Raw genomic sequence first — 25,221 nt, 5'->3', positions numbered from 1 at the left:
AGAATATGCCTCTACCAATTCTTCTTTGCAGCGGGAACGCTTTACCGAGTTATACCTAGCAACGACATGGAGTTACACAGACCCATAGACTCTCCTTTGACACGGCACGGACACCACAGAAAATGACGCGTCCAACGATTCTTGTATTGTTGCGAGTATTCGTTGCCGCGTGAAAGTGTTTACCGAGCCGTTGCCTAGCAACATTAGGAGGGATACACATACTGATGGGAGGGATTTATGAAATAGGATGTTGAGATGGGCTCAGGTGTCATGATATACATACCGAGTTTCATAAGCATTGGTTCATACATTCAAAAGCTTGACAAGAGAGGGTACACAGGCAGGACGGAGATCGCGTAAGCCTACCCTGGGAAAGTAGGCTAAAAAAGACAGGCACCTACATGAAAATACACAGAGAAGGTACAGTGGCACTCATGCGGAAATGAAACACAAAGGTACAGTACGTCCACATCAAAAGTACACATGCACTAAATACACAACACATGGACGGCTCACTTCGCATGCGCATATGAGCGATATCCATCACAAGTTGGCGCAACCACAACACAATATAGCACCAATTCTACAGCGTTTGGTAATTTGGTCAACCGTTCTTTCTGTGTAGCGTGCCCAGTGCCACAGAGCTTATCATATCCCAACGAAGAGAAGGCGAGGCAATTACCACGTTACGTCATCATTTACTGTTCAACAAAGAAGACGAAAACAAGGAAGGAAGAAAGAATGAAACATCGGCGTAACTTTCGGACAAACATTGCTCTTTCCATTGGTACATTGATGCTGAGACTCGTCAAGGTCGACCAGTTAACCAATCGCTAACCTCAAGGAAATAGCGGTTCCGGTCTAGAAAACCGAAATTAAGAGCCGTGGGGATTCGTTGCGCTGACCACGTGACACCCTCTATCCGCTAAAGTTGGCCGACTTCGCCGACAAACGGCGGTCGCTCGGTCGGTATAGTCCGCTTGCGGACTACATTCCATGTAGTTCTTTTAGCTCGCCTTCTTTTCGTCGTAGGAAAGTATGAATCCCAAGCAGTTTTGATATCACTGGTGTCACAGGACCGTCTGAAGGAAAAGACAGGACAGAGACAGTGTGATGAATGCATAACTTACTTGGCCGGTCATCATCTTCAGTGCCGGATGCATTCGGGTCCTTGTTGATCCCGTTCTTGTGGTGGTGTTTGTGGCGCCGATGATGAGACCGGCGTCTGTTCCCGGGAAGATGAACCCCAACGTAAACCGTATGAGCGCGGTGACCTGGAGACGAAATCCATTTTTACACACACTCATCTCAATGCATACAAATTATTCTGTAGGGGACAGTAATTTATCTTCTTCTAGGTCAAGTACGGGGCTAGTAATTCATATTCGAGGGTTTGATGGGACTATTTTGTGAACTGACAGTGTGCTGAAGAACCTAGTGACAAAATATTGCACTAGCCACGGATGATAGATGAGTATGGAGTATTTGGTACAATGAGAATTTGCAGGGGAAACTGAAGTAAGCGGAGAAATGCCTTAGCTTTATCCGTTTACAACACTTTCTCGATTTCACCCACAAGAAAGTGAAAATTAAGAAATTCTCGTGATAATGTCTGAACATCACTGCAAGATGAAACGAATGTCCTACGGGTCGGAAACAGGACGCATTTGCACACCCCTAGCTGATGATTTCAGTCTCTAGATAACGGTAAAGCCATCCCTCGGAGGCCCACAGGGTTGTAAGACGTCGAGGTTCCCACATTTTCTACACAATCGGTTCACAGATTGTGGTGAGGCTGTCAACCTTACGAACCGGGCCGCTCTTTATCCCCAGGAAGATGCCTGGTACTCATTTCTGTTAAGAGGCTGATTCGACCTCACGGCCATCTACAAAACGTGAAAGCCTTGACGTCGCACAACCCTATGGTTCTACCCGGACTCTTACAGGAGTACCTTTACATCAGGAGTAACGGGAATGATGGAGAGGAGGCAAGGAGAGAGGGAGAGGCTCAGATGAGTTCGTGGCCATACTGTATCACGTGATGAGTCATCGTCGAGAAAGTACTAGAGTCAAAAAGTGGAACAAATTTTGAAAAGCGGTGTTACACAATAAATTAAAACTGCACTCAAGCGTTTAACACATGGGATGAAAGTGAAAGAACATAGTATCCTTTAGGATGACTTCAGACTCAAAATAAGTCATCTTGCTTTCCAAATTCCTAAACATGAACACTTCAAACACTGAAAAAGTTAGTGTAGAGAGACAACGCCCTTTCTTTGTATTCGAGACTGCCGGTTCGAAATCCGCCCAGGAAACCGGCTAACCTGACAGGCGTTTTTTTGTAGTATTCATTGGATACAGGGGGCTTTTTATCCACAGGGGTAAAGTGGCTTCTGAGTGAAAATGACCGCTCAACTCCATATACTGCCGAGATCAAAAATAGTGGAGCTATACGTCCACTTCCCACATAATTCTTTTGTTTTTATTGCCAGTGGGTTGGGACTGAGTCCCTTGTACTGCGGCCACTTCTGGCCCATTGTACCAGCCCAAGATGATAAGTCAGGGTGATTGTGGAGCAATTGGTGGAATGAAGATTGGCAGGGGAAACAGAAGTACTCGGAGAAAACCTGCCCCAGCGCCACTCTGTCCACCACATATCCCACTTGATCAGACCCGGGATCGAACCCGGGCCGCCGCGGTGGGAAGCCAGCGACTAACCGCTTGAGCTATGGCGCGGCCTCACTCCCCACATATCTTCATGGCGCAGTGCTTATTAAGCACAGGAGGCAACGTTACCTTTACCTCAGTCCACCAAGGCAAGTTCCAGGGTAACACCTCCATTACGCCATGACCACTTCCTTCCCAATTCTTTATCATTCGTTTATTATGCAACCATCCGACGCTATCTATCTATCTACGGCTCTACAGCCCTTTGTTGGACCTTGGCCTCTTTTTCAGTTTCTTAATCCTATACACGATCGATATGACTCCTTGGACTGGAGATCATCCTTCGCAAGGCCGATACCTACACACAAAACACAAACACAGAATAAACGCACAAAGACATACATGTCTTAAGTGGGATTCGAACCTACATTCCCAGCGTTCGAGCAAGCGAAGACAGTTCAGACCGAGCGGCCACTGTGATAGGGCTAGGTAAAATTATCCCTGCGCTTAATTAAGAATTACGTCATGAAGATGTATGGGGGAGTGGAGGTATAGATCCACAATTCCTGATTTCGGCACTTGATGGAGGTGAGCTATCAGCTTCACGGCCCGGCCGCTTTCCTTCGGGGAAAATAGCCCCCGGTACCTATTGGAAAGGAGGCTGAGTGGGCCCCAGGGTTCGTCTGGACGCTGTTGCCGGGAATCGAATCCAAGTTCCCCGACTAGTGGCTAGCCACTGTTAATACTGATACTAAGAACTGTAAGTAAATCCTCTTGGTTCCAGTCTACAGCGCAGGACCCGGGTAAATCGACTTGTGAGCACGCCTCAGTGCCCTATGAGACAGGCGAAGAAAATCGATACATATCTGAGGCAGTTCACTGAATTAATTCCAGCAATTCTCAGACTCAAAGCAGGTGTTCCAAGCGACCAGGTGCATATTGCTTTCGCAGTCACTACCGCTGCTTACCAGACTGTAGTTCGATAGCCCACTATTACGTATCAAGAACAATGGCTTAGCGGTGACGTTTCTCTTTTGTTTGTATGCTTGATTTTAAAGACGGTCCAGATTCATGAATTATACGTTTCTGTAACTAACGTTGTTGTTAACACAACCAGACGGCTCAGTAACGCTAACAACAAAGCCTTACAGCCTAAATGGCACTCCCCAGCTCTTTCTCGGTCCTCCGAGTGGAATTTTCTAAAATGTTTCCCATCAAAATTCTGCATACACTCATAGTTACCTCATCACAACCTCCTTTTCGTTGGTTACAGTATTTTTCCAGGGGCACATGGTAGCGCAGTTGGTTGAGGCATGCTACAAGCCGGAATGTCGCGGGTTCGATTCCCAACGACGTATTTCACTTTTAATTGACCTGATCTTCCCAGCTCCACCATGGCCCTGAGGTCGACTCAGCCTCTAACAGAAATGAGTACCAAGAATCTTCCGGGGGGTAAAGAGCGACCGGTGCGTAAGGCTAACAACATCACCGCCATCTGTGAGCAGACTGTCTCCAAAATGTGGGAGCCTCGACGTCTCAAAACTCTACGGGACTCCACGGCCTGTTACAGGGGTCCTTTTACCCTTTTTTTACCTTACGGTGTTTCTCAAGAATGGGGCGCGTACCACTTGTGGAACTTGATAATTGACTGTGTGCGTCTTGAATTCTCGAAAATAAGAACTTACATTTATTAATATAATATTAAAATGTGCATAATTTAAGTATATACTCATGGGAGGGGGAAAAATGTTTTCTTTTTCTTAGAAGGAAGGGGGGAAATGAGAGTGTGACGCAAGACGCAAAAGGCTGAGAATCTTTGGTCTATTAGGATAAATATAGACGTTGTAAGGACTGGGTAGCAATAAAATTGAAGTTGACTGCTGGAGCAACTGTTGCTGCAACTTCAGTTATATGCCATTCTAATTTAAATCCATTTGTTGACATTAAGTGTACGTGTATATAGGACAGTATTCGCTGTAACACTGTACAGACGCGTAATAAGCTGAAGAGACAAGTACGAATATGCGTAATTCCGGAGGCCAACACAGAAAGCGATTCTTAACGCGGCATAGCTTGAGATTTACTTATTTCGCTCTCGGGGCTGAGCCCTTCTCGAGAAGCCGCCAATTGTGCAGATACTCAAGAACTTCCCAGCATTTTATGGTACCCGAAGGTTCATTGCCGTGTTCACAACAGCCCTCCACTTGATACTATCCCGAACCAGGTCAATCCAATCCATACCATCCCAGCCTATCTCTGGTCCTCCAGGTTAGGGGTTGGGCGTGGGGCTAACAACTCCTCACCGTAAAAAATAAGCTTGTTACGAAAACGTTCAAAAAGCTTAAGATTTACTTATTATGTTAATAAGGAATTTGTTTGATCAACTGACAGTAAGGCTTTTTGCTGCCTTCTTCAGTATCTTTTAAATGGCCTTCTGCATATTACATTCAAACAGAACATGAACGCCTCATAAAATATCCGTATCTAATATAAAATCGTAATCCAGTTTCCTCCCCACCGACGGTGTCTGCACCTTCTCGTGGTGGTGGGGTCTGAATGCTCCTGAGACCCTGAGAGCTATGCCGGCGGTAGCGTAGCTACTGGTAGGATCACCCATGCCGGACAGGTCAAGGGGTAGGAGCCAGACGAAGAGGGATACTGGTCCTCCAGGTTGGGGGGTTGAGCGTGAGACTTACAAACCTCACACCGTAAAAATTGAATTGTTCAGAAACAGACACTCAGCCTCGGACGGAGGGATGAAGAATAGAGAAGAATGGAGGCAGACTGTTCAGGAGGCCAAAGCTCGATCCGAGCTGTAGCGCTGAGGGGAAGCAAGGAGGGAAGGAATGTACGTGGGAGGGTAGGAAGGTAGGAAGGAAGGAAGGAAGGAAGGAAGGAAAGAAGGAATGAAGGAAGAAAATAGGAAGAAAGGAAGGAAAAAAGGAATGAATGTAGGAAGAAAGGAAGGTAGGAAGTAAGGAAGGAAAAAAGGAATGAATGTAGGAAGAAAGGAAGGTAGGAAAGTAGGAAGGAAGGAAGGATGGAACGAAGGAAGGAAGGAAAAAAGGAATGAATGAAGAAAGAAAATAGGAAGAAAGGAAGGAAAAAGGAATGAGTGTTAGGAAGGAGGAAGGATGGAACAAAGGAAGGAACAAAGGAAGGAAGGATGGAAGAAAGAAGGAAAAAAGGAATGAATGTAGGAAGAAAGAAAGATAGGAAGGAAGAAAGAAAGGAATGTAGGAAGAAAGGAAGGAACGAAGAAAGAAAGATAGGGAGAAAGGAAGGAAAAAAGGAATGAATGTAGGAAGAAAGGAAGGAAGGAAAAAAAGAATGAATGTAGGAAGAAAGGAAGGTAGGAAGGAAGGAACGAAAGAAGGAAGGAAAAAAGGAATGAATGTAGGAAGAAAGGAAGGTAGGAAAGTAGGAAGGAAGGAAGGATGGAACGAAGGAAGGAAGGAAAAAAGGAATGAATGAAGAAAGAAAATAGGAAGAAAGGAAGGAAAAAGGAATGAGTGTAGGAAGAAAGGAAGGATGGAACAAAGGAAGGAACAAAGGAAGGAAGGATGGAAGAAAGAAGGAAAAAAGGAATGAATGTAGGAAGAAAGAAAGATAGGAAGGAAGAAAGAAAGGAATGTAGGAAGAAAGGAAGGAACGAAGAAAGAAAGATAGGGAGAAAGGAAGGAAAAAAGGAATGAATGTAGGAAGAAAGGAAGGAAGGAAAAAAAGAATGAATGTAGGAAGAAAGGAAGGTAGGAAGGAAGGAAGGATGGAAAAATGGAATGAATGTAGGAAGAAAGGAAAGAAGGAAAAAAGGAATGAATGTAGGAAGAAAGGAAGGAAAGAAAAAACGAATGAATGTAGGAAGGAAGGAATCCAGTTTCCTACTCATTCGACGATACATCCTTCTAATGTGCCCAATTTACACGTAAATAACCCAGGATTCCCGTACTTCAGGGCGGGCCATTTGTTTCGCGCAACGAACACTGCATTACACGTGTCCCTGTACTTAATTACACGGGGAGCCGGGATAGCGACTGGCTACTGGCTGAAGGAACGAGAGGGCGGAGTTCGAGTCCCAGTAGGGTAAGGTCCTGACTGGCTCTGGGGCCCACCCAAAATCTTATCCAATGGGTACCGGGTGCTCTTTCCTCGGGGGTAAAGCGGCTGGGGCGTGAAGTTGACCACTCACCTCAAACTAGTGCCCAGGTCAAGAAAACGTGTACCTCCCCATACGTCTTCATGGCGCAGTGCTTAATTAGCTAAGCACAGGGACAACTTTACCTTTACCTTACTTAATTAATTAAACACCACGCCGTGTAGGCGTATTGGAGAACTGAGTTATGGCTCCATGTATTCTTAACATGGACTCTAGATGGCGGAGAGTGGTCAGCTTCACATCCTGGCCGTTTAAGGAAAAGGTAAAGCTGTCCCTCTGCCAAATTAAGCACTAAACCATGAAGTCGTATTGGGAGCGGAGGTGTAGCTCCACCATTCTTGATTTCGGCACTAGATGGAGGCGAGTGGTTAAATTCACGCCCCGGCCACTTTAACCCCCGCGTAAAGAGATACCAGTAACGATCTGATAGAATGTTGGGTGGGACCCAGAGCCGGTCTGAATGCTATGGAGAAGAGAACAATACCATATCTCTGCCGGGAATCGAACCCTGACCGTGCAGCCCGTCGCCATACCGACTGAGCTATCCAGGCTTGGAGAAAGAAACCCTGAAACCACCGGATAAGCTGCTGGGTGGACCCCACAATCAGCCTGGACGCATAAAATTCTCTTGGCCCTTCCATGAATCGAACCACAAATCCTGGGTCTTCCACTCGGCAGACTAGCCTCTATAACAGCTACTCGCAGGCTTTGCTTTCAGCAATAATCACAAACGTGTCGCGTAGAAACTCAGGCAACTCCGCCCAGACATATCGCGTCGGTTAGTGCATTGTGGAACAGTCGTTCCTTGTTCAGTGATGTTTCGTGGTGTCTGGAACAGCAGGGAACATCCTTTGGAGAGCCCCAGGGGTTAGCAATAATGTCAACACCACAGAAGTGGATGGATGGGGGTAGGGGAGGGAGCGCTGCGGGGTTACTTCAGGCCAGAGCAATAGATTTCAGTTGGGGAGATCGTTACGAGGCGCTCTCAACATTGCAGGTGTTTCTCGTGTCCCTTGCAGGCCCACACAGAGGGCTGGAAGCCTGAATAGTTTAAGAAAAAAAGAAGTCGTCCGTTGCTAGGCTACACCACAGTGAACACCTCTCCGCGGCAACGAACATATGGCGTCATAACAGAGAACCGTTGGGACATGATCGGTAACGCGGTGTTTTCTATGGGGTCAGTGCTGAGGTTATATAACAAGGTCACCAGCTGAGTCACAGCTCTCTCGTCAGAGAGGACACCCCACAAAGACAAGACCGAAACTGTCAAACACTAATAAATATATAGTCATGAGCCCCAGATTTACCTTCACCGTGACCTGCGAGTCATAGGAGGCGACGAAAAGGGAAGTCTCAAATCTGAGAGAGTAAAATGTGCTCGTGATTCCCAAGGGAATCGGACCCGAGAAAGACTGCGCTGGCAAAGACCAGCAGCATGTATAAAAGACAGACACGTCCTCTCATCAGAGAGGGAGTCCCACAAAAACAAGGCCGTAACTGTCAGATGTTGTAGTATAAAAATATCTGGTCATGAGCCCCGGATGGGGCTCGACACCAAGACTTACTGAGTGACTGACAGTCAGTCGCAATGTGACTTTGACTTGAGTCATATAGCTGCAGTGCAAAAGGAAGGATTTTCAATGTTACATGTGCGAAATGTAGGAGTACATTTGACGAAAGGCCAAGCATATTCATAAGAGACAAACCTATCTTCTCATTAGAGAGAATGTTACATAAGAACTATTACCGCAAGAGTTCAGTTGAAAGAAATCTCTGGTCGTGGGTCTCAGGGGGGAACAAGCATTCGCCACGTTTCATCTGTTCTTAATTTTACCAAGTAAATTGGCTCAGGCAGTAACGTCTTTAGATTGTATTCGGAGGTGCTTGATTTGAATCTCGGTGAGAACACCTACTATCCAGAAGTTTTTTTCGTGTTTTCACGCAGTCCCTCCAGGCAAATACCGGTATATTAAGCCCAGACAGCGTAAGTCCACAGCATTTCCCCATGCATAATTCAATGTGTTTCAATAGTACGTAGTCTGAAATATGGATATTGCCTTAAAATGGCTAGTAATAAATATAATTTTTATTTATGTCGCCCCCAATTTCCTTCTTCGTAAAAGCATATATTGGCTATCCTTATAGGCCTATTAAAATTCTAGCGTAGTGTTGATGTCGAAATTAAATAGGCCTACAAAGATACTATTTATTTGATGTCAACTGTGCAATTGAAACAAAGTGTTACGCGATTGTCAATATCACAGCGCATTCAACTGCTGCATGTGTAACACAGACACGCGGTTATTGTGTAACGACCCCATTTCGGGGGATTTAAAAGTGGGTCTCCATCTGTGGTTAATACTCAGGGCATCTGTTGCAATGTCGTAAATGAGAACTCGTTAGCAACAAGTCAAGGCCAGTTAGAGTAACCACATGACGTATTGTAATAAAACAATTCTCAAACGAAAAAAAAAATCATGCAACGCCATCAATTTGTCTGTGTTTTCATTTTATTGCTTTACATAATATTCGGACCGGAGTCGGTATAACGATGCGCTAAAGGGCCTGGTTTCGATTCCCGGGATATCTAGATTATTCCGCCTTCACAGCGTCCAGATCGGTTCTGCACCCAGCCTCCTATCTAATGTGTATGGGGTGTAAAGCAGCCGGGGTGTTAAGCTGACCACACACCTCCGTCTAGGGCCGAGTTTAAGAATGGTGGAGCTATACCTCCAATCCCTCATACGTCTTCATGACATAGCCCTTAACTAATTAAGCACAGCGACAACTTTACCTTTACTTTTACAGAATTGGGATACAATAACTAACTCCAAGGAGCTGAGCACTTCTTGAGAAGAAGCCAAATCTGCAGCTACTCAGGGTCTTCCCAGCATTTTATGGAACCCGAAGGTTCATTACCGTGTTTAGAAGATCCCTCCACTGGTCCGTATCCTGAGCCAGATCAGTCCAGTCCATATCACTCCATCCCCTCTCTTTAAGATCAATTTTAATATTATCCTCCAACCCATGTGTAATGGTTTCTTTCCCTCTCACTTTCCCACTAAAATCCTATACGCATTCACTTCTCCACATGCATGTTACATGCCCTCCTTAATTTGACCATTCCAATTATACTTGGAGAACAGTACAAGTTATGAAGCTCCTCATTATGCAGTTTTCTCCAACCTCCTATCACTTCGTCTCTCTTGGGTCCAAATATTCACTTCAACTCCCTGTTCTGAAACACCTTCAGTCTATGTTCCTCCCTTAATGTCAGAGACCAAGTTTCATGCCCATACAAAACCACAGGCAAAATTATAGTTTTATATATTTGAATTTTTAGGTTTTTTAGGCAGAAAACGAGAAGAGAAATGATTCTGGACTGCATGGTAGCAAGCATTAGCCGATTTCACTCATATTTTTGGACACTATTTATGTTTTGTTCACAAGCGTTGCGCATTCAGTGTAGTGACTAGATATGTATGGGTTGGACGACCGAGGGGTTGGATTTCGAGTCCCGGTAGGGGCAAAAATTTTCACTTCTTCATGCCGTCCAGACCGTGTTATACAGTATAACACACGCAGTCACAGGAGCAAGACACAACACAAAGCACAATACACACATGAAAGTAGGAAGAATACTCCGATAGAAGAAGATAGGTGTGACTCGCGTATTGAGATACGACATAAGGATGACAAATCCTGAACAGTTTTAATATTTTTAATATTTAAAATTTATCAATATATATGACGAACATATATTTTGGTTATTTTAATATAAAGACAACAGGGCATGCAATGAAGTAGTTCGACGTACATAGAAAAGCACCTGAAGATGGCACTTTTGTGCTGAAACATGTAGTGCAAGAGAGAAGGGTAAGGTGAATAAATGTATGCACTGTAAAACTGTCAGAATAAATCATGGACAAGTTATATAGTCTTTATACTGATAGCGTCGTTTAAAAAACAACTTAAAAATAACAAATATTGATGAGTCGATAGGTAAAAAAAGGTAAAGCTATCCCTGTAACAGGCCGTGGAGGCCCGTAGGGTTGTGAGACGTCGAGGATGCCACATTTTCTAGACAATCAGCTCACAGATTGCGGTGAAGTTGCCAGTCTTACTTGCCGGCCGCTTTTTACCCCCAGGAAGATTCAAGTACTCATTTCTGTTAGAGGCTGAGTCGATCCCATGGCCACAGTGCGGCTGGAAGGATTAGGTAAATTAAAAAAATCCACCTCATCGGGAATCGAACCCGGGACCTTCCAGTTTGCAGCATAGTGCCTCATCCAACCACGCTACAGCGTCCCACGATAAGATGACAGATTTTACAAAATTGTGTAACAACAAATCTCATGAAAATTTGTCCTACATAACAAAATTAATAAAGCATTTTTGCAATGCTTCGTTGCTAACACTATGAAGTGTGATATGAAGTCAGGAGACAGGTGAGGTCAGCGTACGCTGTTGTCTATAAGATTTAATCTGCAATGAAGACAGTGACAGGGGAATTCAATCACGTTATGTTTCCGCAACAAATGCTTCATTCAATCGTTGCTACACGATAAGAGATTTCGCAGGGGCCACTTGCTTCTAATGGACATTCCATGTTTCTGTGTTTAGGGCCATTCTTTTTATCCACAGTAACCTGCATAGGAAATTTAACTGGAGTCTGCTTGTCGAGGAAGGGTGGACGGTAAGTAAATAAGTGTGGATATTCTTTTTGGAAATTAAATGAAAATTATAAATGCTAGTCAAACAAGCTGCATATATAAATACATGATCACTAAGCTAAAGCTATTGAACTGCAATGCTAATATATATTTTAATAAGAAATGCTTGGCTGAGAACTTAACACCTAAATAGCAGAGCCAAACTTGGCACTGACCTTAATAAAGTTGTGTTGTGACGGTTCTAATAAAGTGTGAATATAATAAGGGGGCAAGAATATAATGAGAACCATGAAAAGGCATGTAGCACGAATGGGGGAGAAGAGGAATGCATATAGGATATTATTGGGAAAGCCGGAAGGAAGAAGACCACTATGAAGACCAAGACATAGGTGGGTGGACAGTATTAAAATGGAACTTAGAGAGACAGGATGGGATGGTATGGATTGGACTGATCTGGTTCAGGATAGGGACCAGTGGAGGGTTGAAGAAAGCAGTCTTCTGGGATTTTGCACCGTGTATATGTGGTGTTAACCGACGTTTCGGAGGAACGTATCGTCTCCATCTTCAGGGTAGAAGAAAAGATATAAGAAATCTGCAAGCGAAGAGACCGTGAGAACCGGTAAAAGCAGACCCCAGTCTGATTTTACCGGTTCTCACGGTCTCTTCGCTTGCAGATTTCTTATATCTTTTCTTCTACCCTGAAGATGGAGACGATACGTTCCTCCGAAACGTCGGTTAACACCACATATACACGGTGCCAAATCCCAGAAGACTGCTTTCTTCATAGTCACCGCCGTGAAAGCCTCAAATCTTACACAGTGGAGGGTTGTTATGAAGACGATAATGGCTCACTTCCGTAAGTGAGTGAGTTCTGCAAAAGCAGGCAACTTATTGGCGAGAGGGAGAAATATCCAGCTGGCCATAGAAGACTCTGTATAACACAGCAACACTATAACAACATACTATGGCATATCAATTTCTGAAATAAAAACGATAAGTTACTGCCACTTAATTTGGGGTCTGGAAACTGCTGTGGGGCAAGAGGTCTTCGAAACATTTGCGAAACCTTTTTAATGAGATCATGTTTTCGTACAGTGTAAGACAGTAACATGATAGCCGGTGTTTGTTATCGGTACAGAATCAACTATTGCCCATATAGTACTTTATAAAAGCTGGAAAGATAATAGATCATAAAAAAGAGTTATCCCTGTGCTCAATTAATTAGGCACTAAGCCATGAGGAGCTGGTCACGGTAGCCGAGCGGTCTAAGGCACGTATTGTCTTCGCTCGCTCGGAAGCCGGGATCGTGGGTTCGAATCCCACACAAAGCATGGATGTTTGGTGTATGTGTTTATTCTGTGTTTGTGTTGTCCTGTGTTTAGGTAGAGGCCTTATGACGAGCTGATCACCCGTCTAAGGAGTTCTACCGTCTGTAAAAAAATGATCAATGAAACTGAGAAATCAGCCCCATGCTCCAAAGCGCGAGCGAAGGAGAAAAAACAGGCATGAAGACTTATGATGGAGTGGAGGTATAGCTCCATAATTCTTGACCTCGGTATTAAATAGAGGTGAATGGTGAGCTTCACTCCCTGGCTGCTCTACCCCCGTATCAATCAGATAGAAGGCTCAACCGCCGGGCCGCGGTCCGGTGCCGAGCAATCGTCTTATTTACAGGGCCGCGGTCTAACAAAGATTGAGAACCACTGGTCTAACCTGTAGCCCCCCACTATACTCACTGAGTTATCCTGGCTCCCAATAGATCATAAATATACTTAACGCACTATGGCCCTGGGGTCGACTCAGCCTCTAACAGAAATGAGTACCAGGAATCTTCCTGGGGGTTAAGGGCGGCCGGGGCGTAAGGCTGACATCACCGCCGTCTGTGTGCCTATTGTCTAGAAAATGTGGGAACCTCAACATCTCACAACCTTATGGGCCTTCATGGCCTCATACAGGGATACCTTTACTTTCCTTTTTACTCCTACTTAAAATGCTGTGTGAGGAATACATTTCATTGAAAATTACTAACGTTATGAAGATGTGTTAGCTTTAGCAGAGTAAATACATGTGTAAATTAAAACTCTGGGCAAAAATGAATAAGTAATTGCACCAGCAGCTTTTTTTCTGGCGGTGGTACGCGCTGGTTCGGTGTCTCGTCGCATTTTTCTTTCAAAGTGACGTGTGCTCAACTAAATTAACGTTCCAATATCGACTGACTCATCTGACGGTAGTTCCCATTAACATGTAATTTTGTTTTCGTAATACATCAATCTTTAGAACTCCTACGTAACGAACGTGCCAATAAATGTTAAAAATCATAATCTTATTGACAGCCTCTGTGGTCTAGTGGTCAGAGTTCCTGGCTTCAGATCCAGGGTCCTGAGTTCGATTCCTGGCGCTACCAGTTTTTTGTGAGAAGTAGTGGGTCTGGAACGGGGTCCACTCAGCCTCCTGAGGATAATTGAGGAGTTATTTCACGGAAATAGCGACTCCGGTCTATAAAACCGAGATTAACGGCTGTGGAGATCTGTTGCGTTCAACACGCGACACCCTCTATCCGCTAAAGTTGGCACTAAACGTCGCCAACAAGAGGAGGTCGCTCGGGCGGTATAGTTCGCTTGCGGACTACAGGCCACGGAGTTTGTTTCTTTTAATCCTTATTACATAATCACTCACTCACTCATGGAGCTGAGCCCTTCTTGAGAAGCTGCCAATTGTGCAGCTACTCAAGAATTTCCCAGCATTTTATGGAACCCGAAGGTTCATTACCGTGTTCACAAGAGCCCTCCACTGGTCCCTATCCTGAGCCACATCAATCAAATCCATACCATACCATTCTGTCTCTCTAAGACCCATTTTAATACTGACCACCCACCTACGTCTTGGTCTTCCCAGTGGTCTCTGTCCTTCCGGCTTTCGCTCCAATATCCTATATGCATTCTTCTTCTCCCCCATTTGTGGCCTTATTACATAATGTGTTTCATCTTTTATTTTCAGCTCTTTGCATTAAAAGTTTATAATAAATTCAAAAGAGAAGGCCGCTGGGGCTCAGGAAGAGGGGGCTGAGGAGGCAACTTTACAACTTATCAAACAGAACGTGTTGAAGCAGGCTTCTTTTCGAGAGTTGCTAGGTTCGTGTCTCGCCCGAGATACTATCTCTTATGAGTGTAGGATTTTGTGGGTGTCCCTCCAAGCAAACGCTGGGGCATTACATCAGCCACGACCGTTTTCTTCAAAATCCTTTCCAAATCATCATTCATCTACCATCCCCCCATCCGTCACTATAAAGTCTTCTTATAGTACAATTTCTCAACATGTGAGTACACCAACAGCTATCTCATTTCTTTTTACCAAAAAGCAATGAATTGCACAGTTGTTAAAAATTTGCTGTTCCTTTTAGCTTAAATGATCTCAGAGAAATAGTATGGGGTGATATCAACTGGATTAATAACGAAAAAGATAAAGTTGTCCCTGTGCTTAACTCATTAAGCATTACGCCAATGCTCCCCCAATGGGAGAGCGGTTGTATAGACCCACCAGCTGGAGGGGACTGGATTAAAATGGCTCAGAATAGTGACCAATGGCGGGCTACTGTGAACATGGTAAGGAATTCCCAGATTGTTGGGACATTCTTGAGTAGCTTAGCACCTTCTCCTCAAAACGGACTCAGGCCCATGCAGTTTCTTTCCCTCTCATGGGGCGAGACTGAGTCCGCCTGGTACTGCGGCCACTGTTTGACCTCTGTACCAACCCCAGATCAGACGATGATTGTGGAGCAATCGGTGGAATGATAATCGGCAAGGGAAACCGAAGTACTCGGAAAAAAACCGGCCTCAGTTGTCACTTTGTCCACCACAAATCCCATATGACCTGACCCTGGCTTGAACCCAGGGCGCCGCCATGGAAAGCCAACGAGTATCTGCCTGAGGTATGGTACAAACCTTCATGCAGTTAGTTACTTCTGGCCTCAATAAACCTACAGAGATTCACCAGCATCTGGGGCACGCGGTACCGCAGTTGAGGCACTATGCTAAGAGCCGGAAGGTCGCAGGTTCGATTCCCGATGAGATCATCGGACCTTTTCAATTTACCTAATCCTTACAGCCGCACTATGGCCCTGGGGTCGACTCAGCCTCTATCAGAAATGAGTACCAGGAATCTTCCGGGAGAAAGGGGTGGCCTGCGCGTAAGGCTGACATCTTTACGGTCATCTATGAGCCGATTATCTAGAAATTGTGGAAGCCTCGACGTCTCACAACCTTATGGGCCTCCACGGCCTTTTACAGGAATATCTTTTAAGAATATTAAGTTCTAGTAAGGCATTAATGAATATTTCTTTATTAATATCTGATCACCCCGCCCAAGGAGTCTTACTGACTGTAAGATTCTGAATAGGTACTGGCCACAAGCCCAATCTGTCAAGGTAGAAGGAATATATCTCATTACGTTAATGATATTCTGTATATCCAGGCGACGTGTGACGTACGTAACAGGAAATCGAACGATGTTCAAGGCTTCTTTTCTGTACTTGTCATTTCAGTTGGTGGTGCAACACTCCACACATTCGACCAGAGAAGACAGCGCGTGCGTCTATTCGATATCAGAAAATATCTAACCTTGTATGCAACTGTCAAATAAACATAAAAATATTTGACGAGATAACTGGATTCCTTTCCACTGATGCTATTTTCAAGAATATAATTCCTATGTAAGTTAAAGACAAAGTTGTCTCTGTATTTAACTAATTAAGCACTACGCCATGAAGGCGTATGGGGGAGTGGATGTATAGATCCACGTTTTCTTGACCTCGAAACTAGCTGGAGCTGAGTGGTCAGCTTCACGCCCCGGCGAAAGAGCCCACGGTACCCACTGAATAGGATGTTGGATGTGCCCCACAGCCGGTGTGGACGACGTGGAGTAGAGAAAATTCTTGGCCCTACCGGGACTCGAACTCCGGCCCCTCGGTAGTCCAGCCCGTAGCCAGTCGCTATACCGACTGAGCTATCCCGGCTCCGTTATTCCTATATAAAACACCAAAATAAAGGTAAAGTGAAGCTATCGCTGAGTTTAATTAATTGTGCACCACGCCGTGAAGTTGTATAGGAAAGTGGAGTTACAGCTCCACAATTCTTGACCTCGGCACTAGATGGAGGTGAAAGGTCAGCTTCACGCCCCTGCCGCTTTACATCCTGGGAACAAGCGCCCCCCCCCCCAGGTATCCATTGGATAATCGGCTAGATGGGCCCCACAGCCGGTATGGACTTTACACAGTCGATATAGCGAGTAGACTAGAGGCCTAAACGACCGAGGAGCTGAGGCTTGATTCCCGGCAGGGGGCAAAAAAAACATCAAAGTGTGTATATGTCGGCCTTCCAATCTTCTTCTGGATAGGTCGGAAATTGTTTTAAATTTTAAAAATATAAATATCTGCTTCAATATAAATTAATTTCAAACGGTATATATTGTGTCTAGTTTCTGTGACGTGTTGCCATGCTCGTCTTTCCTTCAACTGACCATTAAGTCCATTCCGCTATTTGACATTAGAGCCGAGATAGGACAGTCGGTGATAGAGACTGGCTACGGCCTTGACGACAAAGGGGTTGGAGTTCGAGTTCCGGAGAGCAAAAATACTCACTTCTTCATGTCGTCCAGACCGGCTTTGGGGCCCACCCAGCCTTCTATCCAATGGGTACCGGGGGCTCTTTCTCCGGGAGTAAAGCTGCAGGGGTATGAAGCTGACCACTTACCTCCAACTAGCGCCGAAGTCAAGAAAATGATTGTCTATACATCCACTCCCCCATACGCCTTCATGGCGTACTGCTTAATTAGTTAAGCAGAGGGACAACTTCAGCTTTACCTGTCTAGACAAATCCCGGGATAAAACTTCCGTCCAGATCACTCCCAGTTTATGACGTACTGTCACGCCGGCGTTAAGATTTTGAGCTGATACCGCTGTATGCTAATGCGAAGTCCTTGCTTAATCTCTTGGAAGAGATCCAACTGCCGAGGACGGCCGCAGTCCACGCAGGTCCCTGACAGAAATGCGCGCCGCCTTCCGCTTCCCGCACGCGCTCAACATAAAACACTTCGTCGATACTTGTGCACAGTGCAGCCATGACCACGCGAACTATAAACATCAGCGCAAGCGCAGTGAAAAAGGGGAAAGTAAAGCTGTCACTGTCACGCCATGAAGACGTATGGGGAAGTGAAGGTAGAGATCCACAATTTTTGACCTCGGTACTCGACCGCTTAATCACCGGAGTAAATCGACACCGGTATCCCTGGGTTGGTCCCCACATCCGGTCTGGAAATTATGTAAAGTTGTCCCTGCGCTTAACTAGTTAAGCACTACACCATGAAGGCGTATGGGGGAGTGGATGTATACAGAAACATTTTCTTGACTTCGACGTAGTTGGAGGTGAGTGGTCAGCTTCACTTCCCTGCAGCTTTATCCCCAGGGAAAGAGTTCCCGATAACCGTTGGATAGGAGGCTGGCTGAGTCCCAGGGCAGGTCTCGACGACATGGAGCAGTGACAATTCCTGCCCTCACCAGGTCTCGAATACTCAAACTCCGACCCCTCGGTCGTCCAGTCCTAGCCAGTCGCTATATCGACTACGCTATCCCGGCTCTCTGGAAATTATGTAGAAGGGAAAAAATTCCCTCTGCCGGGGATCGAGCCCCGGCCCTGCTTTACAAACATCCAGATGCTGAGTCTAGACTAATGTTGTTTAACGTGCTGCTTGCTCAGGGTTACTGCACCCCTCGAGGGGGCGGTGACAGACAGATCTGGGGCAATTGTGACATATGGGGTTGATATTCAAACACAATGTCAGGCCTCCACAGTGATATGACACATGTCATTTGTCACAGATTAACGAAACTTTTATACCCAATAATTTCAGTCTTTATAAATTATTTTTGGAGCCGGGATAGCTTAGTCGGTATAGCGACCGGCCACACGGCCGCGGTTTGATTCCCAGCAACGACAAGAAATTTTTCCCTTCTCCACAGAGTCAAGACCGGCTCTGGGGTCCATATAGCTTCTTATCCAAACGGTAAACGGGTGAAGTGGCCGGGGCTTGAAGCTGATCACTCACCTGCATCTAGTGCCGAAATCAAGAACGTTGGAGCTATACCTCCACTCCCTCATATGACTTTATGGCATAGTGCGTCATTAAATAATTAAGTACAAAGATAAATTCAACTTTTATCTTTACTTTACTAATTACAGACTTGGTACAATATTTATACAAGACTCCAAGAACATTCTTAAATTGGTTCGTAAGTTGCCACTGAGGGGGGGGGGGNTGTAGTAAAGCACCCAAGAGCATTTTTTAATGTGTGCGGAAGGTTCCCCTGGGGGGGGGGGGGGGTAACAGAAGCAAAGTAAACGGAACTTGTGTCTGTGGCAAACACCTCGTATCGACCGACGGCCCGCCTTGCCTGCCCAGAGGAGGCGAAGCAATCCATTTCTGAGACGGGAGAAGCCATTAAACTGGATTACTCTTGTCTAAACAACAAGACACCCTGGGGATAACCTGGTATGCCCACTTTCCTGCAATAATGGCAGTAACTAAACCCATGGAAGCGAGTCCTAATTCAGAAGCTAGTAGTTGCTTAGCTACTTAAGATATTCCTGGCATTTTGTGGATCCCGAAGGTTCACTGTCAGGCTTGCCAATGGTCCTTATCCTGGTAAAGATATCCCTGTAACAGGCCATGGAAGACCATAGGGTTTTGAGAAGTCGAGGCTCCCACATTTTCTAGACAATCTGCTCAAAGATGGCGGTGAGGTTGTCAGCCTTACGCGCCAAGCTATTCCTCTAACAGGCCGTGGAGGCCCATAGGGTTGTGAGACGTCGAGGCTCCCATATTTTCTAGACAATCAGCTCACAGATGGCGGTGAGGTCAGCCTTACGCTCCGGCCGCCCTTTATCACCAGGAAGATTCACGGTACTCATTTCTGTTAGAGGTTGAGTCGACCCCAGGGCCATAGTGCGGTTGGAAGGATTGGGTAAATTGAAAAAAAAAATCACTTCATCGGGATTCAAAGCCGCGACCTTCCGGCTTGTAACATAGTGCTTCAACCAACTACGCTACGGAGTGCAGGTAACAAATTGTGGTTGTACACACTACCACAAAAAGGCAAGAGTTCAGTATGTACTTTCTATTATTTATTTATTAATTTAATTTTTCTTTAAAAATAGGTTATCAAGCAAGTATGTCTGCTTTCAGTAAGAATCCTCGCCTTATAACTCATCGGCACGGCCCGCGCAGACAACACCGTTCATTCTCGTACCCGTTGCCGTGGGAAAGTGTTTACCGAGCCGTTACTTAGCACCGACCGTCTATTCTTACTCATTAAGAATCTGCTGCCTAGCAACGGATGTCGTTCCGTTGTCTGTTTCGCGGCAGTTGCCTAGAAACGAATGTAGTTTCAAAGTCGTTCCCTGGCAACGGCTGTTTCTCTGGCTGCACAGTTCTTGCTTTCAGCAAATATGCCGCAGTATATTAGCGCACATTTTTCTAAGCACGCTGATTACTTTCGGGCCACCCGTACACTAAAACCATCGCGTAGAATTTGTATTTATGTAGGAAGGAAAATTAGGTCAACAATTAGGAAGGCAGACTGCGTCACAGATAAGATCTTGCAGTTCGTTAGCGTGGTATTGTTCTGAATGTGCATATTGATTTTGTGACTGGATACAATTGGATCAGTACAGGGAGCAGTGGCGAGCTCTTGTGAACACGGCCGCTAAGCTTCGGGCTCCATAAACGACACGGGAATATCGTCACATGAGCTGCTATCAGCGTTTGCCCTAAGTGCATTGTTAAGGCATTTTGGAAGATACTGTACCGATCACAGTGGAAGCGCGGTCTAGGGCATGAAATGTTTTCGCCCTCTCAAACGCTGGGGTCGTTAATTCGAATCTCACACGAAGCATGTGTGTTTTTCTGCGTTTATTCTGTTTGTGTTGTTCTGTATAGGCAGCGGTTTTGCGGCGAGCTGATCCCCCGCCCAAGGAGTCTCACCTATTAAGAAACAGCAAAATAAAGCCCAAAGTTCACGAAGGATTGTAACGCCCAAAAGATTAGATTACGGACTTCAGTCTGAATACATACTGTGCAATGACAAGTGTGTATCCAAGGTTACATGTTCATGTGTTCTGCTTCATGTCCATTAAATTAATATTTTAACGACAGAATGTTTCTACACGGAATTCTAGGGATGTAGGGGCAGTGACATGCATATTTATAGCAATGTTCCTATTCACCTTCGAAGTCTTTTTCTGAGAAAGTCTGATAATGAGTCTGCTGAATCCCGGGGTCTTTGGGCGCCTCGTCGTCTCCTGTTGTGGTATCCATTACCAGTGGCCTGAAACAGAAAAAATAAACAAGTTTGTAAACAACGACTCTCTCATGGATAAATGAAATGTGTTATTTTTACTTGCGTTCAATCTTTCATATTGGTATTAGCGAGGTTGTACCTTCATCTCCTGCCAGATACTAGTTATTCATCACAGTGTTATCTGGGGCTCACACAGCCCTCCCCCCCCCATTGTCTTTCGTTTGGCGCTACATCCCCAATTTGGGCCATGGCCTGCCTCCATGAAACTATCCGTTTCATTTCGGTTTACTAGATCTTAAGACATTTGGTAGGACACCTTGGGCGGGTGATCAGCTAGTCGCAAGGCCTCTACCTGTATACAAACACAGAAAAACGCATACACATACACAAACACTAAACATCCATGCCCTAAGTGGGATTCGAACCCACGATTCCGGCTTCCGAGCGAGCGAAGACAGTGTGTGCCTTAGACCGCTGGGCTACCGTGACCGGCCACAGTACCCTTTAGATTGGGTAAAAAGGTAAAGTTGTTCCTGTGCTTCACTAATTAAGCACTACGCCATGTAGGCGTATGGGGGAGTGGATGTATAGATCCACGTTTTCTTGACCTCGGCACTAGTTGGAGGTGAGTGGTGAGCTTCACGCCCCGGTACCAATTGGATAGGAGGCTGGGTGGGCCCCAGAGTTGGTCTGGATGACATGGAATCCTTACCGGGACTCGAAAACCAACCCCTCGTTCGTCCAGCCCGCAGCCAGTCGCTGTACCCACTGCGCTATCCCGACTCTCTATTCCTTACGGCCAGGAACAAGAAGCGCTATCAGTACTCACCGGTAAGTACCAACAGAGGATGGGACGGATAACACAGAAGCCGTAACCTTCGGTTTAAGGTCACACACAAAGAGCTATTGTACCTGTATCGGATACAGTTCCGTGATTCATATTGCGCCGTGGTACGTGATAAATCCCACGCGAGATAACGTAACATGTTGGATAAATGGATGAGAGAAGGAACAGGCCGGTGTCCCGACAACATTTATCAGATTCACTGACATAAAATAAATTGGAAAACAGCGATTTCCCGTCAGGACTCAAACAGACCGCTTTCCTGCTGCACGGTGCCACGAACCTACAGCTGTCAATGTCTCTTATACATGTTAAGATTTTAGGTTTCAGGGCGGTAACTATGATGAATGCCGTCTTCTGGGATGTGGCGCCGTGTAGATCTTGTGTGAACCGACGTTTCGGAGGAATGTATCGCCTCTATCTTCAGGGTAGAAAAATCCGCGAGTGAGGAACCAGTGTTTTCGACTGGTGGCTCAGTCTGCAGCCACCTGCTGGCGCTGGTTCCTCGCTCGCGGATTTTTCTACCCTGAAGATGGAGGCGATACGTTCTCGCAAACGTCGACTCACACAAATATACACGGTGCCACATCTCAGACGACGGTATTATTCAACTTATACATGTCCGAGCAACACAATGAAGTTCAGCTGATGGCTCAGCGTGATGTTTCGTGCGCAGGAGCGAATACTGTTCGAATGAACTCTTCTTGTTGCCAATTGTAAACACTGTCACGCACATGAAGTGTGGCTAGAGACGGGGTTTCGGATTGATGACCGGATTTATTTAATTCCTTGATACAGTGCGTGACTACACTTTACAAGCCACACACATACGCTAGCGTCCACTGCGATGAATAGGGAGCCGACGATTGGGCTAGAAATTCCATCCAATTTGGCGACCAGATTTACCGAACAAACTAATGTGAACAGTAACTATTCAGGCAGACACCTGTTCTCATCCTTTCCCGCAGATGCATACAGTGTCAACGTTAGAAGAATCAAATTCAAGCAGGAGTATGGATACATCACAACTGCGCAGTCCTGTGCCGCTCTGCGCGATACCCCACCGCGCATCGCCCTTCTTGTTCGAATCCTACAATATAAATTCATCACTCTCAGTCACTTATCATTTCATAAGAACTGGATAGAAAATTCAGGGCACAGCGAAACGAAACTAAATTAAACATTCAACTTAACTCCCGCGTTTTTTCTGTTTCCGAAGTCCTGATAAATGATGTAATGCTCAAGAACAAGTTTGTTGGCAGCGGATAAGCCCTAATGCACTGGGTTATAATTTGTTATTAGAAAGAGTTTTGTATGAGTTACGAGTTAAAAAGTAAAAAAAAAATGAAATATGTTACACGTAAAAAGTAGGCAAAGTCGTTCCTGTTCTTAATTATCTCAGCACCACGCCACGAAGACGTATGGGGGAGTGGAGGTATAGCTGCAATATCCTCGACCTCGGCACTAGATGGAGGCGAATAGCTTTACGCTCCCGTTCCCGCTGCATAGGACGGGTCCGGTATGGACACTGCGGAGAAGAGAAAATAATCTCCTGCCCCTGCCCGAAATCGAAACCCGGCCAACCAGCTTGTAACATATCGCTATATAGACTGAGTTATCCCGGCTTTGTTTCTATTATCAAGTACGCCCAGACCGGCTCTGGGGCCCATCCAGCCTCCTACACTATGCGTACCGTCAGCTGTTTTCCCGGGAGTAAAGCGGCTGGAGCGTGAAGATGACCACTCACCGATATCTAATACCGAAGAAAGTGTGGAGCTGCACCTCCAGTCTCGCATATTGGGGCATCATGGCGTGGTGCTTAACTAAGGGATATAAACTCCGTGACCTGTAGTCCCTAAGCGAACTATACCGAAAGAGGGACCGCCGTTTGTCGGCGAAGTTAGTACAACTTTAGCGGATAGAGGATGTCGCGTGGTCAGCGCAACGAATCCCCACGGCCGTTAATTTCGTTTTTCTTGACCGGAGCCGCTATTTCCTTGAAATAGCTTCTCGATTATCCTCACTAGGCTGAGTGGACCCCGTTCCAGACTCACTACCTCTCAGAAAATCTGGTAGCGCCGGGAATCGAATCCGGGACCTCTGGATCTGTAGCCAGGAACTCTTGACCACCAGGCCACAGAAGCTGTCTAACTAAGGGATAACTTTACCTTCATAGTAAAAGGGAAACTGTTTTTTGTTTTTGTTTTTTTACTATTATTCATGTTAATGGATTGAGAAGGGCTGTCTTTCAGATGAGGTGGTTGCAGTCAAGAAGGCTGGACTGTACTGTACGAAAAGCAGACACACTGGCTGGTGACAGATGGCTGCACAGTGGGACTGATTGTGAAGCAACGCCAGCTAAACCTGTCGGGCTATGATTCCGACACTTGCTCGCTTCGTCCGGAAGCGCAGCGAATTGCAAATGGCGCTGGAAAGGCCCGGTGTTGGGCTTAAAGACATTCAGAGATACTGTCAGTCAAGGGATTGATTTAAATACACTGACACTGATAAATAATGCGAAAACAGTAATAAAAATATCTAATCAGAACTGATAATACGACCTGTTACAAGACATTCTTAGCGTGACAAGACGCATTGAAGTTAATCTCGCAGCACCGCGAATTTATAGCTCTGTCTCACTTGCGCAGCAAGCAGCCATTCATCCTCCGTCTTCTTCTATTCCATTTAATAGCGATGAGTGTCAGCAGTGTCAGTTAACGACATAACGCTGCAGATACGTTCCTTGATGACCTTCATTAGGTACGTGTAATGTACCGCTAGTTATGCATTCCAGCATCACTGACCATATTTTTGTAGCAGAGTTTGCATGAGGGAGGTAAGATGCCGCAGATTTACTGTTAGCCTAGCCTAAAACGTCAGATTTTTTCTGTTTTTAATATTTCTTCTTCTTTCAGTATTGCGTGCTTGGACGACGTCCATAATACTCCTTTTCTCGTTCTGTGCTTGTGTTCGCAAGTCTGAAGGAGGGAGTGCGCACGCGCATGTACATAAGTAAGCTTCTGAAGGTCAGACAACGATTCCACTAAAAGAAGGAAGAAGGAAAGAGATAGGGTGTTGAGAATATTTGGAAGAGGGATGAAGTGACAGGAGACTGGAGAAAACTCCATGATGAGGAGCTTCTATCACCGTCCTTTTTAACTGCCCTTACGTTGGACTCCACTTATCACCGCTCATTTTGTTCATCTGTGTTGCCCCTACTTCCGGCACCATTTGTGGCTGCCTTTTGCCCGACTTTTGTCACTTATTAGTTCTTTACCTGTATCCCTTCCTTCCGGTGCTGCTGCTCACCTGCACCTCGTGTCTGGACACCTACACTGGAGCTACTGTCCTCCTTCCTCTTCTCGTGGATGGCGAGATGGTGGGAAGGGAGGAGAATTGTGGTTGTTGGTGCTGGTAGGCGGGAGTTCGTTTCCTGTACTACAGTTTGGTGTCCCGCAAGTAGGGAAAGAAGGGAGTAGCTGGGTTCTGCTCTGTAATGGGTAGAGATGAGTTCTTATCCATGGCCATATAC

General features: G+C 45.6%; 1 protein-coding gene across 11 annotated transcripts in view; it reads right to left on the bottom strand.

Moving 5' to 3' along the window:
- The window catches only part of LOC111866596 (sodium bicarbonate cotransporter 3), a 239,096-nt gene that overhangs the window by 71,666 nt on the left and 142,209 nt on the right, over nucleotides 1-25,221 (bottom strand). For all 11 annotated transcript variants that reach the window (XR_004513233.1, XM_023855710.2, XM_033752350.1 and 8 more), the window contains exons 2-3: nucleotides 20,772-20,872; nucleotides 1,131-1,274 (exon numbers count right to left, since the gene is read on the bottom strand). Coding sequence is in view for 10 of the 11 variants with exons in the window: in XM_033752350.1 (XP_033608241.1) it covers nucleotides 1,131-1,274; nucleotides 20,772-20,872 (245 nt within the window). In the remaining variant the exon portion in view is untranslated. The remainder of the gene's footprint in view (nucleotides 1-1,130; nucleotides 1,275-20,771; nucleotides 20,873-25,221) is intronic.

The sequence above is a fragment of the Cryptotermes secundus genome, unplaced genomic scaffold (assembly GCF_002891405.2).
Source record: "Cryptotermes secundus unplaced genomic scaffold, Csec_1.0 scaffold704, whole genome shotgun sequence".
Lineage (NCBI taxonomy): Eukaryota > Metazoa > Arthropoda > Insecta > Blattodea > Kalotermitidae > Cryptotermes > Cryptotermes secundus.
This window is presented reverse-complemented; position numbering and strand designations above follow the sequence as displayed.